The sequence below is a fragment of the Lipophrys pholis genome (genome assembly GCF_963383615.2).
Source record: "Lipophrys pholis genome assembly, chromosome: 3".
Classification (NCBI taxonomy): domain Eukaryota; kingdom Metazoa; phylum Chordata; class Actinopteri; order Blenniiformes; family Blenniidae; genus Lipophrys; species Lipophrys pholis.
Window position 1 is genome coordinate 2,960,168 of NC_137627.1, and position 21,221 is coordinate 2,981,388.

The 21,221-nt window shown below is 42.1% G+C and overlaps 3 protein-coding genes across 6 annotated transcripts in view; 1 reads left to right on the forward strand and 2 right to left on the reverse strand.

Annotated features, from left to right (window-relative positions):
* Positions 1 to 970: 970 nt before the first annotated feature.
* LOC308107721 (stomatin-like) lies at positions 971 to 6,024 on the reverse strand. The gene is made up of 7 exons (XM_080460209.1): positions 5,690 to 6,024; positions 4,512 to 4,615; positions 4,298 to 4,370; positions 4,043 to 4,125; positions 3,701 to 3,904; positions 2,553 to 2,687; positions 971 to 2,464 (listed from the first exon to the last, which is right to left on the reverse strand). The coding sequence occupies exons 1-7, from the start codon at positions 5,763 to 5,765 to the stop codon at positions 2,273 to 2,275; spliced, it is 867 nt and encodes a 288-aa protein (XP_080316335.1). The 5' UTR covers positions 5,766 to 6,024; the 3' UTR covers positions 971 to 2,272.
* A 2,858-nt stretch (positions 6,025 to 8,882) lies between these two features.
* slc25a15a (solute carrier family 25 member 15a) lies at positions 8,883 to 15,635 on the reverse strand. Of its 4 annotated transcripts, none has more exons than XM_080459938.1 (7): positions 15,258 to 15,635; positions 14,509 to 14,581; positions 14,012 to 14,270; positions 11,342 to 11,482; positions 10,303 to 10,478; positions 10,062 to 10,220; positions 8,883 to 9,796 (listed from the first exon to the last, which is right to left on the reverse strand). In XM_080459938.1, exons 2-7 carry the CDS (start codon positions 14,561 to 14,563, stop codon positions 9,675 to 9,677), a joined length of 912 nt encoding a protein of 303 aa, XP_080316064.1. In that variant the 5' UTR covers positions 14,564 to 14,581; positions 15,258 to 15,635; the 3' UTR covers positions 8,883 to 9,674. The 4 variants fall into 4 exon arrangements, with proteins under 4 accessions (XP_080316064.1, XP_080316062.1, XP_080316063.1 ...); XM_080459936.1 differs by having other exon boundaries at positions 14,876 to 15,268; XM_080459937.1 differs by lacking the exon at positions 15,258 to 15,635 and adding an exon at positions 14,856 to 14,905.
* Positions 15,636 to 17,357: 1,722 nt separating this feature from the next.
* foxo1a (forkhead box O1 a) overlaps positions 17,358 to 21,221 on the forward strand; it is a 29,719-nt gene continuing 25,855 nt past the window's right edge. Inside the window, exon 1 of the mRNA XM_080459940.1 lies at positions 17,358 to 18,781. Coding sequence (XP_080316066.1) covers positions 18,167 to 18,781 — 615 coding nt within the window. The 5' untranslated portion in view covers positions 17,358 to 18,166. The remainder of the gene's footprint in view (positions 18,782 to 21,221) is intronic.

Below are 21,221 nucleotides of genomic sequence, written 5' to 3' on the forward strand. Positions count from 1 at the left end.
AAAAGACCTTTCTCTCCATCAGGTACTCCGATTGCACTGATCGCCTCTGTGTCCCGTGGACACGACCGTGTAGTCATTTACTGAATGTTTGTCCCGCACCAGAATTCCGGGTTTTGTTTTTACAGTTCACGTCAGAGAAAGTGACTCAAGTCTGTTCTTCTGTTGATTGTTTACAGCTCACGTGTTGTCAAAGATCGTTAACAGGATTATATGATTGCGTGTCTTTATGAGGATGTGCATTATCTTTGTTTTACATTTCTTGTGCACTTTATTTACACACGTTGTATTTATTTATTTATTTATTTCTTTATTTATTTATTTATTTGCATCATTGATTATTTGTCCTTCTCCAGAACTGCAACTGTAGCTTAGCTGTTTTAAAATTATTGTGGTCAATTAATGAGAATTAATGTCTCGACTGTATATGTTGCACTTTGTATTTAAGTATTAAATCCCACTATCTATACACAATAATGCAAGGTTTGATGTGAATTTACATTCATATATGAATCTATACCGTCTCACAAAAGTCCGTTCAGAAAGTATGATACTTATACCAAAAGTGACTGCAATTGAATCGCATAATTTGAGAGTGTATTCTCTAAATTGAAATCACCAAATTTTAAGTTTAAAGTAAAAAAATGCCTTTCATCTTTAGAAAAAAAAATTCTCAATTCCAGTTCAGTTTTCAAATCTCAGTTCAATCTGACCTGTGGATTATCAGCTAACAGCGATCAAGAGCTGATTCCTTTAAGCAGTATGGCAGCAGAGTTTTACTGGCTCTACATGCATTTTGCCTTTTTTTTTTTTTTTTTAACTAAATGCACATTTTGCAGATAAATTAACTGTCTTTTCTTTACAACTGTGCAGCATTTCCTTAAAACACGTCAACTGATTTTCTCATAATATTCTCGATGCAAATAAAAAAGAAAGAGATTGAGGCCTAAGAAGAGCGACCACACCAGAAAATAACCAAACAGCGTTTATTCAATCTAAAAGCAGAGCAATTTGCAACCACAACACAGACGCTTAGAAAGAGCTTTTATAAAGGCTCCCAGTAGGGGGCACCCCTGGTCCTTAGAGGGCCGCAGTCCTGCGTGAGTTCAATGTTTCCCAGCTCCAACACACCTGAATCTAATGAATATATTATTCTGAAGCTGTGCAGAAACCCTGATACCGAGCCAATCATTACTCCCAGGTGTGTTGAAGCAGGGAATCACTGACTGTGAGCAGGACTGTGGCAGCTGCATGTTCCCACATCAGCAGGTAGGATGAGAGGAGTAACATCAATAGAATATTCAGATCAAAACTTATGGTGTCGCTTTAATCTGCTTAATCTACAGCAGGAGAATTGTATTCAAATTGAATACAAAAGCCTCTCATTTTTGACCTTTCTCCAGCTACTCCAGGTTCCTCCCACAATCCAATAAGCATACGTTTGAGATTAAGTGAGAGCTCTAAGTTGCCTGTAGATGTGATGGATTGTGGTCTTCTGACTGACATACGCAGTCAGAATCGTTAGAGGTATAGAACAGGGGTGTCAAACTTATTTTAGTGCAGAGGCCACATACAGCTCAATCTCACCATGGGTGGGACAGACCAGGAAACTAGAGCCACAATAACCATTAAATTCAAACATTAAACTTTTTCTTTCTTGTGTCGCAGATTATACATGATGACAAAGTCTATATTCTCACCAGACAATTACGACTGAAAATGACTACAATCTCAACATGAAGCCAGTTTTGATGAACCCTTCTGGTGTAAAATGTAGTGAAATGTCCAAAAACTCCTCTTATTGCTATTGAATTATACAATTTCTTACAAACTCACCCTGTTAGCGCGGCTTTGAGGCTCGTTTGATAGCAATGAGGGAGCTGACTTTCATGGCAGCATCTCTGATATCTCAGGTCTCAGTGTTGTGTTATGTCTGCTATCAAGAAATTAGGTTTTCTTTAAACTTTAAAACTTTGACAGGCAGCCTCTTGCAGGCCGGTTTTGGCCCACGGGCCGTAAGATTGACACCCCTGGTATAGAAGATGATTCAATGTGAACTCTGTCCTATTCAGTTCACTTAAGTTTAATATCAAGTTTTGTTTCACGCAAGGAAATGTTGAATTCTGTTTCTGATCGATAGAGAAGTTTTAAAACTATTCAGCCGTAAAACACTAAAAGTGACGCCACTTTCACTTTTCAAGCGTTGATGGAATATCATCATCATCCAAGCAAATCTGAATTCCTCTCGTTGGCAGAGGGCTGGCTTTCAGATGCGTCACTTCCTCGGCATTAGATTCTGCAGGATGTCGATGGGCAGAGGGAAGATGATGGTGGAGTTCTTCTCCGCCGCGATGGTGGTGAGAGTCTGCATGTATCGCAGCTGGAGAGCGGAGGGCGCCTCGGCGATCACCAGGGAGGCTTCTTTCAGAGCCCTGGAGGCTTTCATCTCTCCCTCCGCAGCAATGATCTGAAACACAGAGCCCCCGCTCGGTCACTGATCGCCCTGGAGCTCGTCTCCAGAAGAAGTTCAGCTGATTGAAATCTGCTCTCCTCACTTTGGCCCTGGCCTCTCGGCTGGCCTCCGCCTCCGCCGCCATGGCTCTCTGCAGCTGCTGAGGCAGCTTCACGTCCTTTATCTCCACCCGTTCCACCTTGATGCCCCACGGATCGGTGGCATCATCCAGGGACTCCTGCAGGGAACATTACGGCAGAACAACAAACACTCCCGTCGGAAAACAATTAAGTGCATTATCAAGGCACCTTCTTGGCCACATACTTTCATTATTCCAGTTTTTTCAACAGAACAAGCAAAATGGCAGTGACAAGCTGTGGAAAATGGATATACAGGATACACAAGAACAAAGCATCCTGCCCTGCATAACGAGTGAAATCAGTCTGATTGAAGCTCCTCTGGTTTTTAGTTAAACTGGTTTGACTGCTTTCAGAGAGACTATTATCATTGTCTAGGTCTTTTGCATAGTTTGTGAAATTCCCTCTCTGTCTTTAACAGCTCTCCAAGATATCTATTTGCAAGAACGTTCCTCAGTGTTTGACAGCTTTCAGATAGTATTTTTTTCCTGCGCCGCACTCAGAACGTTCTCATTTCCCGGTCTCGTATGAACGTCCAGTAGCTGCTCAGCAACACGCTGAGTGACGCGTCGTCCTTCCTGTCAGACCGCAGTTTCACACAGTTTTCAGTTCCAAGATGCACAAAGTGGTTTGACATCATTGCCCCCCCCCCCCCCCCCCCCATGCATGCTGAGTGAAATTCTAACTCCTCAACTGCACACTCAGTAAAAGATAGCAGCTTCACAGGATGTTTTTGTTAAACTAAACTAATAATACTTATCCCCTTGGTGAAATTACTTCTTTTTTTTTTCCACCCTGGCCAATCCTACGGATGTGGAGGTTCAGCCACTTGACGGCGCTCCAGGGAGCTGACGGGGGTCAAGGGCCACAGTGGCGACACGTCAGCTGTGGATTCGAACCTGCAAACTCGTGAGTAAAAAGCTATTTTCCCACGCAGAAACGGGAAAGTTCCTGATTTCCAGCTACAAATGAACAAATTCCTCTTAAGTATGCTGAGTATCTTTGTCAGATAAGAGGTTTTGTATTTTCAATATGTCTCCAGGAGGTTTTGACTTCCAGGTAATGGGAAAGGTCCCATTTCCCTTTTGCATGTGAACAAGTCACAACTCCTCACCTGCATGCTGAGAGAAATTCCCTCTCTGTCAGAAAGCAGCTCTGCCAGATTCTTAGTCCCGAGTACGTTTCTCAGAGTGGTCTGAGCGAGCAGCCGTGTGGATGAGGCAGCGTTGGACACGTTGGCCACAGCCGAGATGGGAGAGTGGACACGGAAGTACACCACACCGTCCACGCTCACCGTCACTGAGTCTTTGGTGAGAATCTACAAAAAAAATTTAAATGAATCAGTTATAACTTATAATGCAAAGACCACTTTACAATGAGATGATAATCAAGAGAAAAGGCACATTAGTTGTGTTTTTTTTAGTGTATGGATAGAAGATATAAAGAATAGGCGCACCTCTTGTGGGGGTATGTCAAAGGACACAGTTCTCAGATCAATTTTCACGAAGGTATCAGTGCATGGCAGAACGAAAAACAGTCCTGGAAAATCACAGAGTCACAAATAAGATCTACGATCAACCTCCAAAACAAATATTCTTAATCCCATTTTCCCACACAGCATAGCCTTCCATCCAGCTCCTGTACCTGGATGAAAGAGTCGACCCCTATACGCCCACGTCTGTCCAATATCAACCATAAAAACCACACAAACCTGGTCCTTTGGGTTTCCTGTCCGTGATCCGGCCCAGTCTAAAAATGACGGCCCGCTCATACTCCTTCACAATCTGGGTGACAGTGAAAGGATTTCAAAATGTCAGTAAACTGCTGGAATAGGGACCAAAGTTTCCCCCCAGGGGGTTGGGGGGGTTGATGAAGTATTTCTGATTGTGATTGTGAACATGGCAGGAACAGAAAACACACTTTACCTTGACGCACAAAAACAAAGTGACGGGGAATAAAGTTATTACAAAGATGAGGGAAATGATCACCAACAGCCAACCAATGCATCCCAGTTTCCCCGTGTTTTTATCTGCGGAGAGAGCAGAAAGCCTTTAAGACCCCCAGAGTGTATTACCGTGTATCAGACGGTTGTTATTACAATAAACACAATCTAACAATGACGTGATCTGCTGGGCGATGCCAAACATTAACGCATTCGGGCAGAAAATCGTACTGGATCCTTCCTCCTACTCATTTATCACTAATGGTGTAATTTCTCTCTAAGGGGAGTCGAGTAACTCACGTGTTATCAGAGTTATGTAAAGTCACACAACCGTCACTATAATACCTTACTAACAGTCCTTTCTCGTTTAACTGTGAAAGGAGGAAATGATCTAATTCCTAATTTCTGTTAAAAGAATCAGAGTTTGTGGATAATGTGTCAAGAGCTGTATTGTAAAAAGACAGAACGTGTCTGATTATAAAGTGCATATAGAGCAAAGAAGATCAATCGTAAACCAAATAAATGCTGGTACTGTATTATAGGAATTCTTTCAAATTGGGTTGGTTTTTTTTATTGAGTTTTAGATTTTTTCCTCATTAATCATGCTGTGAATTTCCTAAAATCACAAGTAAAAGTAACCAATTACAAATAATCTCATTACTGTATTTAAGTAAACTTTTTTTTTTAGAGTTGCACTTCTATTACTATTTTCATCAAACATATAATTTTACTCATCATACTCAAGTTCGATGTTCACTTTGTGATCTTTGTGTTGATATGGTCTACTTTACTGCTTATCTTAGAAACGTGCTTTGAATGTAGATATTTTATGTAATTAAATCAAGTCAGAAGGTTAAAAAGCATCAAAGAAAAAAAAAAGTAACATGTACTTTTAGAGAAAAATCAATGAATAAAAGAAAGATGTTATTAAAAGATGAGAAACAAGGAAGAAAAAACACATTTAAAGGAGTATTCTTTTGTTCAGCAGGTCTAATTTAGGTCATTTTGTTCTTTTAAAATCAACTCATTTGGAACTACCGAGCAAAGAGTCGTCATTACTGCTCACTTCCCCCTGAATAATAAGACAAGATGTGTTGTCACAGTTAAACACACACACACACACACTGCACACCTGATAGCCGTACTATGAAAAGTATTCACCTTCGATATCCTCAGCGTTGATCTCCAGTTTTCCTTGAGTCACCATCGCTGCTGTGCTGGATGTTGTGGAGATCATTACTTGGTCGTCCCAGTGATGGAAAGGAGTGAAGCAGCGCTGCTCTTGTTTACCTGTCGCTGGTCCCTGTGGGCTGTGGCCCCTGATGCTAAGGAACGCACACACACTCACACACTCACACACACACACACACACACACACTCACACACACTCACACACACACACACACACACACACACACACACACACACACACACACACACACACACACACACACACACAATCCAGGACTCACCTTGTGGCTGCCCACGGTAGATGTGAACTACAGGGGCCGTTTGTTTGTATTGGGAAGCTTAACGTTCGGGTGTGGAGCCTCCTGTCATCCGAGACATTATGAATAAATAATGAGCAGCATTGAAGTCATGAAACCTGAGATGGTGCGAGGAGAAGATGTGATCGTGTTGTTGTGCCCTCTCATAGTGAAGGTTCACCCAGTGAGTCACACTGAACAAAAACATTTTGTTCTAGTGAAATGCTGGAAGTGACATACATACATACTGTCCATGTAATAATAATCCCATGCACACATAAGAAATCTATATATAAGTCTCTGCATCTGTAAATAATTCAACACGCATAAACCAATACAGCAGTATAAGCGTATAAGTACATATATTTAAATAGATGACACAAATACGACTAAATCCATTGATTAAAAACATGTAAATATAAATGCATTAAACGCATTAGTACATGTATAACTGAATTTGATTAAAAAAAACAACCAATCAATACATACACATATGTAAATAAACCACTAAGTACATATTAGCACACATGTACACATTTAAATAAATGACACGCGCATATAACTTACATCCTGTATAACTAATTCATGCATATTTGCATACATACACACGCTCAATCATCTGCACTGTTGCATTTGTGGTATTTTGTGTAATGATTTGCACTAATTGAATCTTGTGGCATTCAGCATTCACGCTGTCTGTGAGTTTGGAAGTTCTCGCTGTGCATGCATTGGTTTGCTGTGGATACTCTTACCTCTTTTTCACACTCCACTTTGTGTTTGAGGTTGATAAGTAATTCTAAATGTCCCGTACCTGTAAACATGAGTGTGTGTGGTTGTTTAAATGTAAAAGAATAATTATTGTACATAATCTGCTATTGAGATAATTACTGTTGAGAGGTGATGACAATACTAGCGGGTGAGTTTGCAATGTAACAACAATTATAATTGTCAGTTTATTTATATCAAATGCGAGTTTACGTGCAAAAAGCATTACAGCCAAAGGTTTGGTTATTATGTAAGCCGTGAAAGCACAGATTCAGGAATCAAACGTAAATGTAGAGGTCTACGAAGTCATTTATTCAGTTTAGAATGACTGTTGAATTGTCTTTGGGCTCTTTCCAGAGTGGATTGGTGGATTAGTTTGAATTATTTTGTTGCAGATTGATCACAAATGCAGGCATACATTGTGAAAGTTATGTGTTGTTTTCTCTGTGAACACTTGTTTCCTCCCGCAATCAAACACCATGTTTGTGTAACGCACAACGGAATGATAAGGACCAAAACTAGGTTCGTAGGAGGGTTTATAAGAAGAAGCACCATGAACCAATGGAACCACAAGATGGTTTAAATTTGAACTATAGTGAGCTTCATATCAAAACATTTATAAACTAAGGGCGATACATAAATTGCTCACTTCACTGTGTTTGTACCCAAATAATAAGTTCCAAAATGAAATTAAAGTCCCAAACTGGGTTGGTATCTTCTTTCAAGAGTTCCTTTTAATTGTTCCTGTAAGTTCCTTTAAAGGGGACATATCATGCTAAATCCACTTTTTTAGCCCTTAAATGCATTTTGTTGTATATTTAGAGTGTTTAGAAGTACAGAAAAGTTCAAAGTAGTCTCTTCAGGTGCTCCGTTGATATCTTTATATTCTGTTTTGGTCATATTTTGCGATCGGTTTCGATTTTTCTATTCTCTATTACGTTTTTTGAACAATGACGTCACAGTATTCTCAGCGGAACTGCCAAATTAGGACATCGACATTTCGAGCAATCCGCCATTTTTGTTTCTCGCTGCGATTTTGTAGTCCAACCGAAGTTACGAGAGGATAAGTCGAAATGTTCGGTTGTTGGATGTAGTAACCCACAAGCTTCGTTACACCGTCTCCCAGCATCAGAACCTTTTCGAAGTGCCTGGTTGAGTTTTATTTTTCACAGAAATGTACCCACATCTGTGGGTAAGGTCATTTTTGTGTGCGCGAAGCACTTTAAGGACGACTGCTTCAGCAACCTCCGCCAGTATAAAGAAGGATTTGCCGAAAGACTTGGTCTGATTGAGCGGTCAGTTCCTTCTATCTATGGAGACGACGAACAGAGCACTTCGGTAAGCTGTATATAACGCTAAAAAGTGTGATGATAAGACGTCCCTGTCATTGTTTTGTTAGCATTAGCAGTTGCACCGTCTTCATATGTTAGCGCTGTGTGCTCGTTTTAGATTATAATGTAACTTCTGTGTTAAATAGTCGTTGTAATACAGGCAGTATTGTAGTAGTGGGCATGGATGGAGAAGTTAGTGTAAATATAGTAACACACCATTGCGTTACATCCATATGAAGACGTTGTTCTGAAGGTGCATCATCGTCATTTTCATCTCGCTCCGCCGGGTCCGACTCTGGCTCCAACATGTATGGCTGGATGGACAAATCTTCCGTTGTTGACATTTTGTAAATAATGTGTGAATATAAAGTTTCTGCGCCGCTAGATAATTGTATCTGTTCTATCAAACTACAAAGATGGCCGAACAGGGTGACGTTGAACCGAGTATCACCTCTGCAACCTGGAGAGGAGGCGGGGTATGAAGTGTCTCATTTGCATTTGAAGAGACCGCCCCAAAACGAGTTGCTCTCAGAAGCGCATCAGAAAAGGGGTAGAAAAGGGGCCTGTGGAGCTATAATAATGAGGAATTCAGACCCAAGCATTGCAGTTTCGCGTTGTATAGACCACAACTGTATGATTTATATGTAAAAAGGAAGGATTTAAAAGCATGATATGTCTCCTTTAAGTTCTAGGTTTGGTCAGTTCATCTAGCTTTAGTTAAGTTCAGGTTCAAAGTTTTCTCACTTTCAGTAAATCAAAAAGTCAAAAAGTCAGGTGTGGACGATCCTACCAAACATGTTTTTAATGATGAAAATGAAGAGCATGATCTCATCCTCATCCTCAGCATCAGGTAATCTTGATCCTCATCCTCAGATTAAAACGGTAACTCACTCACTGGAGACTCACCATCTCCTTCAAGGAGAATTCTATTCCAGTATCTAAGGTTTCTAAGTATTTCAAATAAACCCAGCCTGTGTAGAAACAAGACTAATACTACATGAAGTCATGAAACTCATTTCTCTATGCTCATAATGAAACTGAGATCAAAATCTCTAACACACTATTGCAACACAAGAGTGATGAAATGAATTATTTGTTCATTTTAACTGTACAATGTTTTCCTCAATGGAATATTTTCTATGCCATTTTACAACAAACGAATCATTTTAACTTTCATGAATAAACATTTTAACACTTTTTGTCTTTACTTATGAGAAAAAATGAGGCAATGAAAGAGGAAGACGGATGATTTACTAGACACAAAAAGACAGAAAACAAGTTGAAATTATAAAATTTCTTAATCTTTACCTTTATCAATCATCATTGCTCTCTCCCAAAATATTAACAGATTGTTTAAACAAATATAACTTTTAATATTCAAACAAAAAATGTATTTAAGTGACTGTGGCCAGCACAGTGAACTCCAACTCTCACCAAGATGAATAGAGGAAAGTATTAGTATGGAATCGACATTTACACCATTTTAATGGTCATAAAAAAGGAACTAAATACAGATAGTGTTTCAGCAGATTATTCTACAGTTGAAAGGACGGATCGTCCACATCAAGCACCGGCTTTCTCCATCATGTACTTGCGGCTCCATTCATAAGCCAGAAAAAGAGCCCCGTTTGCTGGGAAGGTGCGAATCATGGTGGGGGTCAGGCCGGAGTACAGAGCGGTGATTCCTGCAGAGCCGGAGAGAATCAAACAACCACACAGGGATTACTAATGCAGACTGTTGTCCCACCCTGGTTACAGTACAAGTATTCACACAGTTTATATTACAGTCTACATGAGTTAATCTGCATTAAAGTCCAGATACACTGCTGTCCTCCCTTCTGTCCATATGGCCCAATACTGAAGCAGCCGTATGTTGAGTGTAATTATACTTAAGCGCTACCATTAAATACCCAGGAGGGTAATTTTAAAAAGTATGCTGAAACGTCCTACCTTCAGTGCGAAGGATTCTCACGACGCTCCTGATAAACCCGTCTTGTCTCCCCGCTAAGGAGTGCACCTGGATCCTGGACTTCACGCAGTCTATCGGATAGACCGCCAGCCAAAGACAAGCTCCCCCGAATCCCCCGCTGAACATGAGTGGAAGAATGCCTGCGGAGTATTTACAGTCAACCGGTCGCATCCAAAACCGATAATATGGCCAGAAATATAGAAATAACATATAGAAGCAAACCTATACTCTCTTTGTCGGTGCCCATGTGCTGCGCAAAAGTGGAGCGACTCAGTTCATAGCCTCCGAAGAAGCAGAAGTAACCCGGCATCTCCCTCACCATGGTGGAGGTCAGACCTTGGTAGAAGCCCAGAGGACCGTTTGTCTTCAGCACCGTCTTCACGACGCTCCACACTGTGCTGCACACACACAGAACCAGCTGGAGCTCAACATGCCGCTCCCACCGAGCACGTCTACCTGACCATAACCATCCCAAATAACTCTGGGTTGCATGTTTCAGTCCATTATTACGTACATAGGTAATGACGTAAGACTCAAACGCGCTGTTGTTTTAACCCTTTAGTTACCAGGCAGTGGTTCCTAACCTGCAGTCTGGGTACGAATCCGCCCCTCCCATCTTCTCCCATTCCACCCCAACAGGAGCAGACATTAAGTTTATGTCAAGACATGACAGGGCAAGTCTGCGCGCTCTGAGGTCGTCGAAATTCAAAGTGCATATGGCCAGAAAGACGTTTGCTCGAATCGAGAGCAATCCTGGGAAACCACAGTTACTATTTGGAGCTTTTTTTTTTTTCTATTCAGGAGATTGTGCGTGCACCAGTGTTCGGCTTCCCTGTAATATTTTGGGTAAATCACAGAATGGATGAGACGCACCACTCAATGAAGTGTAATATACACCCTGATCTTTCAATTTAACAGTTCTGAGAAATGTGCTGTACGCCAGAGGTAAATCTGATGGTTTTAAGTTTTCCTTTCAAAGATGGAAACCATTTCTCTTTCTCACACACACACACACACACACACACACACACACACACACACACACACACACACACACACACACACACACACACACACACACATAGGATACATGGAAAAACACTGGAGTACTGGGTAGAAATCCAGGCGTGTTGATCCGATTTCTCATGATCAGGTAACAGACGTTGTCGCCGGATCTTGTTAACACGATCACTTGAATAGTCTGATAAATCCAGTAATTGGCTGATTGGATTTTGAGGGTCTGTTTTCTGCTCACATTTACCTTTTCTGTCCTTTGGCTATCCTGCCCGATTCTTCCATTTCGTGCATGGCCTGCAGCCGGCACTTCACCAGCTCTGAGGGACACAACACCAAGGAGGAGAAGATGGAGGCAAAGGAGCCTGCAGAAGCCTTCTGGAGGTCACTGGTGAGCAGGAGCGCAAGGAAGCAGTGAACGAGTCAGTATACTGTCAAACTTCTGTCTTTGTATGATTGTAGCTTCATCATGTTAGTGGGAGGGATTTGTCAGGCAGCAGAAACTCCTCACAAAAAGGTTTCGCCACATACGTTGACCCCGAGTCTTGGTATTCTTGCTTTTTTTTTTTTTTTTTTTTTTTATATATATATTTTTTTTTTAAAGTTTTCTGAAGAGAACAGAACATATCAAACATTAACAAAACAGAACAAATTAGAACAGAATAATCAGGTCACTTGGTGAGAAATAATGTGGCTTATCAGAGAAATAAAAACAAACTGCTATATGTCTGTGTTGTATGGGACTGTAATCTGCAAAATAGTAATCTGTGGGAGAGGTGAGAAGGTTGAGAGGCAGGTGTGTCGGCAGAGGTTAACAAGACCCTGGCTGGGAATTTCTCCAGTGTAAGTCCGTCCATCAGTCCAAGCAGATCACGGTTAAATCAATTTCTCTCTTTTATACAAAAGCCATTTCAACCAGTATTTCCCACCTTTGTTGCCAGAGTCTTGGGGAGAATTTCAATCCCTAAATCAGATGGTAGGTTACATAAATATACCGTTTGAAAGTGAGATTCAACGTCACAACCAAGAATTGCTTTGGTTTCTTTGACTACTATCGACCAGTGAAGTTGGATTTCCAGGGCAACCCCAAAAGGTATAATATAGGTCAACCATGACAGTATTACATTGTCTCCAGCCATGTCCACATTCCGTTCTGCCACCCTCTTGATACCTTCTTTTCAGGGTAGTGAAAAACCTGATATTACTGTATTCCTCCCTGGGAATTCCCTCCACTGCCCTGAACTGGTGGTGGAGGAATTAATTTGACGTATTTTTAACCATTCATCTTCTTCCAGCGTTTAATTTGCTTCCTTCTCCCAACTACATTTAATTGCAGGCATAAGTAAAACCTAGAAACCGCTCTCTTATAGCTTTTACCTTTTATAAGCATCGATAATAATGTTAATGAGATCCCTGTTGCAACTCTCAAGTGTTTTAATGTTTTTGTGAAAATGGTGTCTGAGCTGTAGCCTATGTATCTGTAAAATAAGAGTCGGGGGAGAACAATCATCTTTATACTTTCTATCCAGTTATAAAAATCAAATGTCAAGGAGCCATCTGTCCAAGTCATTTCTAATCTTGCTCTCAGTAGTACCATAATCTGCATCATATATTTCTTTTAAAGTCTTTGGAATATTAATACTTAGGTTTTTCATGATTTTAGTATTCCAATTAAATTCAAATTTTTTGCAAATGTCTTCTTGCGGTAAATAGTTAAGAGACCGTCTGAGTTTTTTCTACGTTTAATTTATATCCTGAGTAAAGATCCAATTCGTTGAGACAGGAAGTGAGTGCAGGCAGACCGGTATCAGGGTCAGACATAGTCACCAGGGTGTCGTCTGCAAACACACGTGTTTTATATTCTCTTACCTTAAATGAGATTCCACAAATCTTCGGGTCTTCCCTGATTTCTTTTGAACAAGTGGTTCTATGAATAATGCAAATAATGGGCAGCCATGTCGGTATACCTATTCCTTTGTTTGTGTTTGAGAGGCTCCAATTTACTTCAATCCGGGCCACTGGTGAATCATATGTGGATTTAATACATTTTATCATTAAAGCTGAAACGTTTTAGAACCAAGATAAAAACTCCCACCGCATTAAGTAAAACGCCTTCTCTTGTGTGTGCCGGTTTTTAACAAAGCCCGTCTGGTCAGAGTCCATCAGCTCTGGGGCAATGTTTTCCATCCGGCCAACAATTATTGAGGTGAATATTTCATAGTCTGTATTCAAAACTGAAATAGGTCTCCATGAGCTGCAGTCTGTCTTGTCTTTTCCTAGTTTTGGTATTAACAGATATTATGACTTGTTTCCAGGATGGTGGAATCTCACCCCCATTAATAATTAAAGTATTTTAATAACATTAAAATTCTTGCTGTGACGCCACAGTTCAAACTGTACGTCTATTTTCACCTCCTATATATTAACCGTGGTCCTAATCGTCATCCCAGAGTTGAAAATGGATCCATTTTAGCTTTAACCTTCCACAAAAGTGTCAGAACCAAGGACTGAATACTACAAGTTTTAATGATTAAGACACTCAAAATCAAATGATACTTTTGGATATTTAGATTATATAATTTTCATTTTGTCCCCAAAGGTTGACGTGTTTGAAAACCTGGCATGTTTATCTTTTCTTCACGGCAGATAAACCAACTAAACTCCAAGTAGGCTGTTCACTCAATCGTGTTGTAAAGGCAACAACCAGACAAAGGGACACTGAAAAAAAAATAGCATTAAAATATATTTAAAGAGACTAAAACTATCCTTTGTTCTGTTTAGGGTTTCGTGATCAACCCAGATTCAGTTTGCAGTGAAAGATGTTAAATGTGTAAGAACTTATGATCCTGGGCATAAAAAGAAAAACATATCAAACATAATATGCAGCTTATTTGAGACAAACTGGTAAATGTAAGACCTGAGCTCAGCCGCTTTATCCAGCCTGGACACAAGGCGGACCAGGTCTTGGCAGAAGCCGTAACTCAAGAAAAGGATGGCGTTCTCGCTGATGTTGGCGATGAGGGCCGGGGTCGTGCCTTTGTAGAGGCCCCGGACTCCCACCTGTCTGGAGGTCGAAACGAAGCAGTCGATGAAGCCGCGGTATTTGGTGGGGAAGGTCTGCATCTTGACCTTGGCGGTGTCGAAAGGCTGGCCGCACAGGACACACGCCGTGCCACCTGACGGTCACATAATGTGCGAATCAGAGATTTTTAAATTTTTCCCCATCAAAGGGTTAGGGTTCACCCATCAGAACTGTGGTTTGTCTTGTGATGGACTTATGACATGCTATTCCCCCCCCAAACGTTGTTTGCAATAACTTAGATGGAATAACTTGCTCATGGTTCTACATCTTCAGTAATCTCTGCACTTCACATGTCATGAAAGTAAATCATTAATAGTAGAACTTGAACTCACCTGCAGCTCCAGCTGAGAAGTCGATGACTGCCTGGATCACAGGGTGTGGAGTCATGATTCAAGAAATGCGCACCTGAAAGTATGCAAAGATGCAAATCAATACACGTCTGCACTCAAACTGACACAAACCGAGAGAGCAGCGATGAAATCAATCAGCTATAGAGAGAAACAAAAACCGACACAGTAAATCAACTGGTGCCCCTCCCTCACGAACAACTTAATAAAACTAGAAAACTCGCTCCCGATGCCCCGCGTGCGTAAAAAGCGGTCATACGAGTTTCCCAGGTGGCGAAGAAACTGCCCGGTAATCCAACAAACCCCAATAACGACTCAAAAATGAAAGTGACCTGGGTGTTCCGGGTCTTACCGCACTTCCCTTTTCTTGACGACTTGTTGTGAGATGCAAGGTGAACTACAACCTGAGCTGTGCGCACTTTACGCCCGACGAGCGGGCAAGGAGCTCCCGAGAGGAACGCTCCTTAAAGGCGCTTTCGTTTCAAAAAAAAATAAAAAATTGGGGTGGGGAATGCTCTCGTTATCTGTCGTGATTAAGTTTGTTTTCTCTTTATGAACGGTGTAGGTATTAAAAATATATACAAGTAACAGAAGTGGCAATACAGAATAAAAATGACACTTTTGTTTTTCCTCTCAATTTGAATAAAATTGCGGACAGGATATACCTGCTGACTACACAATACGTATACTTTATTAATCGGTTATAGATTCATTAGGTAGTTTGAGAACAAGACCTTCAGGGGGCGGGAGTTGGCTGGATCTGATTGGCGCAGGTCTCCAGTCAATCATGTTACTGCCGTTAAAAAGTGATGTAACGACACGAGGACACGTCAAAAGCACAACAGAAAAGATTACTGAGAGATCTTTAACTATCGGAGCTCGCCGATAATTAAACACCGATTATAAATAATTTATACATTCAATCCCAGTTTGTTTTTAGAATTTAGTGTGTGTGTGTGTGTGTGTGTGTGTGTGTGTGTGTGTGTGTGTGTGTGTGTGTGTGTGTGTGTGTGTGTGTGTGTGTGTGTGTGTGTGTGTGTGTGTGTGTGTGTGTGTGTGTGTGTGTGTGTGTGTGTGTGTGTGTGTGTGTGTTTATTGCTTGGATTAGTGGGCCGATTTAAGGGAGGTCACTTTAGGTCACTCGTCATCCGAGTCTGGCCTGAACTCCTCGTTGGCGTGTTGTAATATCCCAAAGTAACCACAAGATGTCAGCATTGTCCAGATTTCTATCCCAGCACCAGCTAAACGGCTCCCAGCTGAAAGAAGCAGCAGAAAACGGTGTGGAATAACTCATGACTGCACTCAGCCAAGTTTTAAGTCAAAATCTACTCCTACATAAAAGATTATGTTAGAAAATGTAGCTGTGATTTTCAGGGGTGCTTGTTATCCTCCAAGTTTAGTGAACACACTGGTGACTTGTTTTATGTCATCCTGCTTTGGCTGTGACGTTCGGGGTGCAATAAGGTCGTCCAAGATTCAATTCATTGCTAAACCGAAGCATACAAACTAAGGTGCTTATTGTAGGTCATATGAAAGGCATATGATCAGAAATGTGGTTTACCAATACAATGATGACATTATAACTTAGAGCTCTTTCTATAAACCCTGAAAAAATCAAAATGGTATATCTCATATCTACCACCGTGTTTCTCTTTAGGCTGACGTTGGCTAAGGCTGGGCACATGTTTTCTGCAACCTTCAGTTTGATTTTACAAGTTCGTCGTCAAAGTACAGATTCGATGCTAATGCTACTTCCTTACCAATAACTGCTTTTGCTATAGATCCTTCAGCACACGTCTCAGTGATAAGACATGTCTGCTACTCTTATTAAAACGCTGCAATCTATCTGTGAATAAATTAGAAAGTAAAGTTACTTCTATTGAAAATAGAAAACCTCATGGTTTCTTTGTAAAAAAAAAAAAATGTTTTTTTTTTACACTTTGCAAAGTCATGAACTGACATAGAGTCCATAGAGGGCCAGTCGTGGCTTGTGCGCCATATCACACTTGTCAAAAAAGAGACTGCTGTATGAGTGATTATTGACTTCTGGTGGATTGGAGGAAGAAGTCCTTGCCTTGTCTATTCAATCACGGTTTTCAAGAATGCAAAAGGATGGTGTGAGGTTGTTTTTTTTTATGTTGAATTTATACCTGAAAACATTCTTCTATCAAACATCCAAACTTCAAATCCAAACTAGGAAATGCATTTAAAAAAAACAACAACATTTAGTTTAGGAATTAGTAATCCTTTATCCAGGTAACACAGCTTTCCGCCAACCTACAGTCTGCCCAGTTTTACTTGTCTTCTCCAGGTTATCTAATCTTTCAGACTGACATTATGTCAGTAATTTCCTCAAAGTGTGAACAGATACTGCAACTACCATTTCTCCAAGTACTGGAGTGTTTCAGATGTTTTATTAGTAATTTTTTGTGGTGTATTATTGTCTAACCAAAGTTGTTTTAGCACGATAGCTGATGTGTCGTAATCTATTGGCTCTCTCCAGCTTTGCAGGGTTTCCTATGGCTAACCCCCCCCCCCCACACAGAGTATTTCCACACACCAAACATGCACTTTTAATCGAATACTGCTCATACGGAGATAAAACCTTATCTCCAGTTTTCAGTAAATGTGACACAAGCGTGTTACTGTGATTTTAATTTAAAGTTCTGCAGACCCCTCTAAACACTTCTAAGCAGATCCCGGTGGAGATCCAGGTGGTGCCCCTCTACTCCTTTTCTGGCCAGGCAAACCTTTCTTCTCTTTAACTGATATTGGCATATAGATTAATGTTATAGACAGAAATGTGATTGGACAGTCAGCCCCTGTTTTGCCATCAAAACTCTTTTATTTAGATAAAAACCACATGGAGACTCCCCAAGGCAATTGAGGCTTAATAAGTTACTCAAGTTTAGAAACAAACAAACCCAAAAAAAAAACAATATCCGTAATTAATAATAACAATTAAACGTGAGTAGAGAACATTTAATTAAGATAGCGTAATACCTTCAAAAATGGCTAATTAGAGGAATAAATTAGTTGAATAAAACAAATGAATGTGTAGAAGAGGGTGATGAGATGATTGAATGTATACAGTATATAAAGCAGAAACAAGGAAAGGAGTCGATGTTACATTAACTTTCTTTTTGTTGTTTTCCATATAGTGTAACGCAGTATAAAGAGAAACGGTGATGTTTTGTTGAGTTAAGAAAAAAGAAAAGCGTCCCTCGTGGTCCTCTGTCCCTGCCTCTGATTGGCTGACGGGGCTGTCAGTCACCGGAGGGGGCGGGGTCAGCTGACAGTTGATACTTCCAGTAAGTCCTCACATGCTGCTGCGCTCAGAGTCAACAGGCTGGACGAGGAGCGCGCGACTGGATAACAACAACAACAACAAACACACCGGAGCACCTACTCTACTACATCTCACCTAAACGGCCTTTTCACACACGCATACACACGTCTGTGTCTCTTCCTGTCAGCAGAGGTGTTCAGCGGCTTGGGATGTGACTTTCAGTGCAGATTTTGCGCTCTGGCGGATTTTAATCTGATTATTGTCTCGTTATTCTCAAGGCGAAGTTGCGTGTTTTTTTGCGGTCCGTCGTATTTACATGACATTGTGACACTTCTCTCAAGTTACCTCTCGACCATGGCGGAAGCGGCCCAGCAGCCACACCTGGTGGAGATCGACCCGGATTTCGAGCCCCTGTCGCGGCCCCGGTCGTGCACTTGGCCGCTGCCCCGGCCGGAGTTCATCAACCCGGGCGACTCCAACACGTCCTCGCCGGTGCCGTCGGTGAAGCAGGAGCCCGCCGCCGGCACCTCCGAGTTCATCAACAACCTGAGCCTGCTGGAGGAGACCGAGGACTTCACGGAGCAGAAGCCCGTCATCCTCTGCCCCGACTTCCAGTGTCAGGACGGCCGCCAGGCTCCGCAGCCGCCGCAGCATCAGAACCCGCAGCTCCCGCATCAGCAGCCGCAGCCGCCGCCGCAGCAGCAGCAGCAGCAGGTGCCTCTGCTCTCCAGCCCGGTGGGCTCCTCGTCCCCGGCGGCAGCAGCCGCCGCCGCAGCCGCTGCCCAGAGGAAGAGCAGCTCCTCCCGCCGAAACGCATGGGGGAATATGTCATATGCAGACCTCATAACCAAAGCGATCGAAAGTTCTCCGGAGAACCGGCTCACTCTGTCTCAGATCTATGACTGGATGGTGAAGAGCGTGCCTTACTTCAAGGACAAGGGGGACAGCAACAGCTCTGCAGGCTGGAAGGTGAGTGTGAGTCCTGCTGGAGTCATCCAGCAGGGGGTTTTGACGTCTCCACGCACCTCCACTCCAGAAATGTCTGCCTTGTTTACATCCTTTATTTACGTTCGGGGATCTCCATCATCTGCCCTCCAGCCCTCTCTCCTTGCATTGTCATGCTGATGTGACACGAGGGCATGAAAAGCTGATCACCCTGTGCTCCCATCGCACGAAACCAAGTTTCAGTAAACTTGTGCTTCATGCTTTTATTTCTTAATGCGCCAATCACAAGAAAATGTCACTGCATCTTCTTATGGTAGTTTTTTTTTTATTTCTACATGTGTGGTAAGGAGATATCAAAGGCATTCATGTGTCCCAGACACTGTCCAAAACATTACACAAGAGGGGACTTAACATGTGTGATGTGGTGTGACAGGCCCTCCCACTGCACACTATTGAAGGGCGTAAACCTCTTTGGAGACGCATAGTTTTAGCAGTGTCTGACAATAAATTAATGACGGTCTACGCTCCCAGCAGGAAATCATATTGAGCCTGTAGCCACACAGTGAGAGATTTATGACGGCTTCCCTCTGTTGAAATTTAAAGCAGTGGTGGAGGTATTTTTTTTGTCCTCCCCTGTCAGAGCAGACTCCCATGTTTGAGTCATGTGCTGACAGATGACACATTCACTTCAATCTTTTTTTTTTTTTTTTTAAGTTCTCACAGAAACTGACACATAGACATTGTTAAAAAAAATAGCACCCATGACTTTTGTTGTCCTTGCTAAAAGTTGGGGTTTTGTTTTGTTAGCACCCCCCCCCCCCCCCCCCCCCCCCACACACACACACACACACACACACTTAAATTACTTTTTTCATCTGTTAGACCTCAGTGTTTACAAAAAGTGGAAAACCGTGTGTTAAGCTGTCATATGTGGTCATGTCAAGTGACGCTAAACGAGAGTGGAAAAACCCCTTCATTGTAGTGGACCAGGCACAGTAAACAAAGCCGGCGCTGGACAGATGTGTTGCTAGGGTGGTGATATTGCCCAAGTAGGTTTGGCCTTAAAGGCTGTCCCTCCCCTGCGTTTATTCGTCATGCTCACTCGCACTTTGACAGCTTGTGCGTCTGTGCCGCTCCGTGGCTTTTGTTAGGAGTTGTAGGCGGCTTGCTTTTAACACAATATGTGACACTTGATTACTGTATTAACCGCGGCGGCTCACGAATCACGTTTGTGGAGACGCCAGTGGGCGTGCCGGGGGGGGGGGTTCTCACAAAAATATCAACGGTGATTTTGAGCAGAAAAAGGTTTGCATTCATGCAGGAGTTTAAACAACCGAATAAAGAGTCCACATGAAGGGAAAAATGCTCCTTTGACTTGGCGCGTCAGCTCTTTAACCTTCAGGGGTTTTGTAACACATGCTTGACCAACACTTTTGCCCAGAGGTTATAGTGTAATTTGGTTGTTATATTCTTGTAGAGACATTAAGATAAGTGACAGAGTGACCAGTGTCCAGCATCGGTATCGACAGTAGTGAATCATTTACATCCCATTAAGTGTGAAGGAGAGTCGCTCCAGACACGGAGTGAGTACGTCTTCGCTTGTTCCACAGGGGTGCGCGGCCGCCGCCGCCGCCGCCGCTCCCCTGCTTATCCTGCCATGTCGGGGGTGTAAACTGAGTAATACTGTGGGAAAGCAAAGTGCCATTCACTGCTGCGAAGAGAGTTATTCATAGAGCTCCACACGGGGGGCCATTGTCTCCTCGGGGTAAGCTCACTTCATCAGGCAGGGTTGATGATGATGATGATGATGATGTAAAATGCTAATTTGCAAGTGAACTTGTTGCCTTTTGATGCACAAAGGTTTTTTTTTTCTTTCTTCTTTTTCCCAGATTGTCTCATCAATTTTGACTTCACATACTCTCAGCCATGTTTTCAAACTTGGGCTGTCCTGGGGTGTATTGATGACCGCCCTCATTCAGTGTCTGATTCCTTCGCTATGGGGGGGCTTCTTTATGTGACGTTTGCATGTTCTCCCTGTGCACCTCTGGGTCTCTCCACATACGTGCACATATGACCTTTTAAAGTTTACGGGAAACTATTTTGTAGCAGTACAGACGATGAGTTTGACAAGATTTACCTCAAACCAACTGAAGTAAAAATGTTTCCTTTGTGAGGCTTCAAGACTTTTTTTTTTTTTTTTTTACGCCAAAACAAAACGGTCTGTTCTGTGGAAGTATTGGGCTGATTCACCGCTTGAATTAGTCATATGATGAAGTTTCTGGTGGCTTTTCCTTTGTGCTCGAAGACGGAGAGAGTCGGCTGACAAGCTCCGTCGCGCTTTTGTTTCTACGAGGGAGCGACTGCTCCACACTGTAAAGTATTAGCTTTAATTTAGTTGCGGTTCGGTCTTGGCGAACTCATCCACCCCTGCTCTCGCTTAGCGGCTTCGTCAGTCTGTCTGCAA

Excerpts from the sequence above, each read along its gene's own strand:
- LOC308107721 (XM_080460209.1), bottom strand. The coding sequence starts at position 5,765 with ATGATCTCCACAACATCCAGCACAGCAGCGATGGTGACTCAAGGAAAA. Across the intron at positions 2,688-3,700 it reads GAATTTCTCTCAGCATGCAG|GAGTCCCTGGATGATGCCAC; the intron begins GTGAGGAGTTGT and ends TGTTCCCTGCAG. Across the intron at positions 2,465-2,552 it reads GCCGAGAGGCCAGGGCCAAA|ATCATTGCTGCGGAGGGAGA; the intron begins GTGAGGAGAGCA and ends TCTGTGTTTCAG.
- slc25a15a (XM_080459938.1), bottom strand. The coding sequence starts at position 14,563 with ATGACTCCACACCCTGTGATCCAGGCAGTCATCGACTTCTCAGCTGGA. Across the intron at positions 10,221-10,302 it reads CACCGACAAAGAGAGTATAG|GCATTCTTCCACTCATGTTC; the intron begins GTTTGCTTCTAT and ends AATACTCCGCAG. Across the intron at positions 9,797-10,061 it reads GAGAATCCTTCGCACTGAAG|GAATCACCGCTCTGTACTCC; the intron begins GTAGGACGTTTC and ends CCGGCTCTGCAG.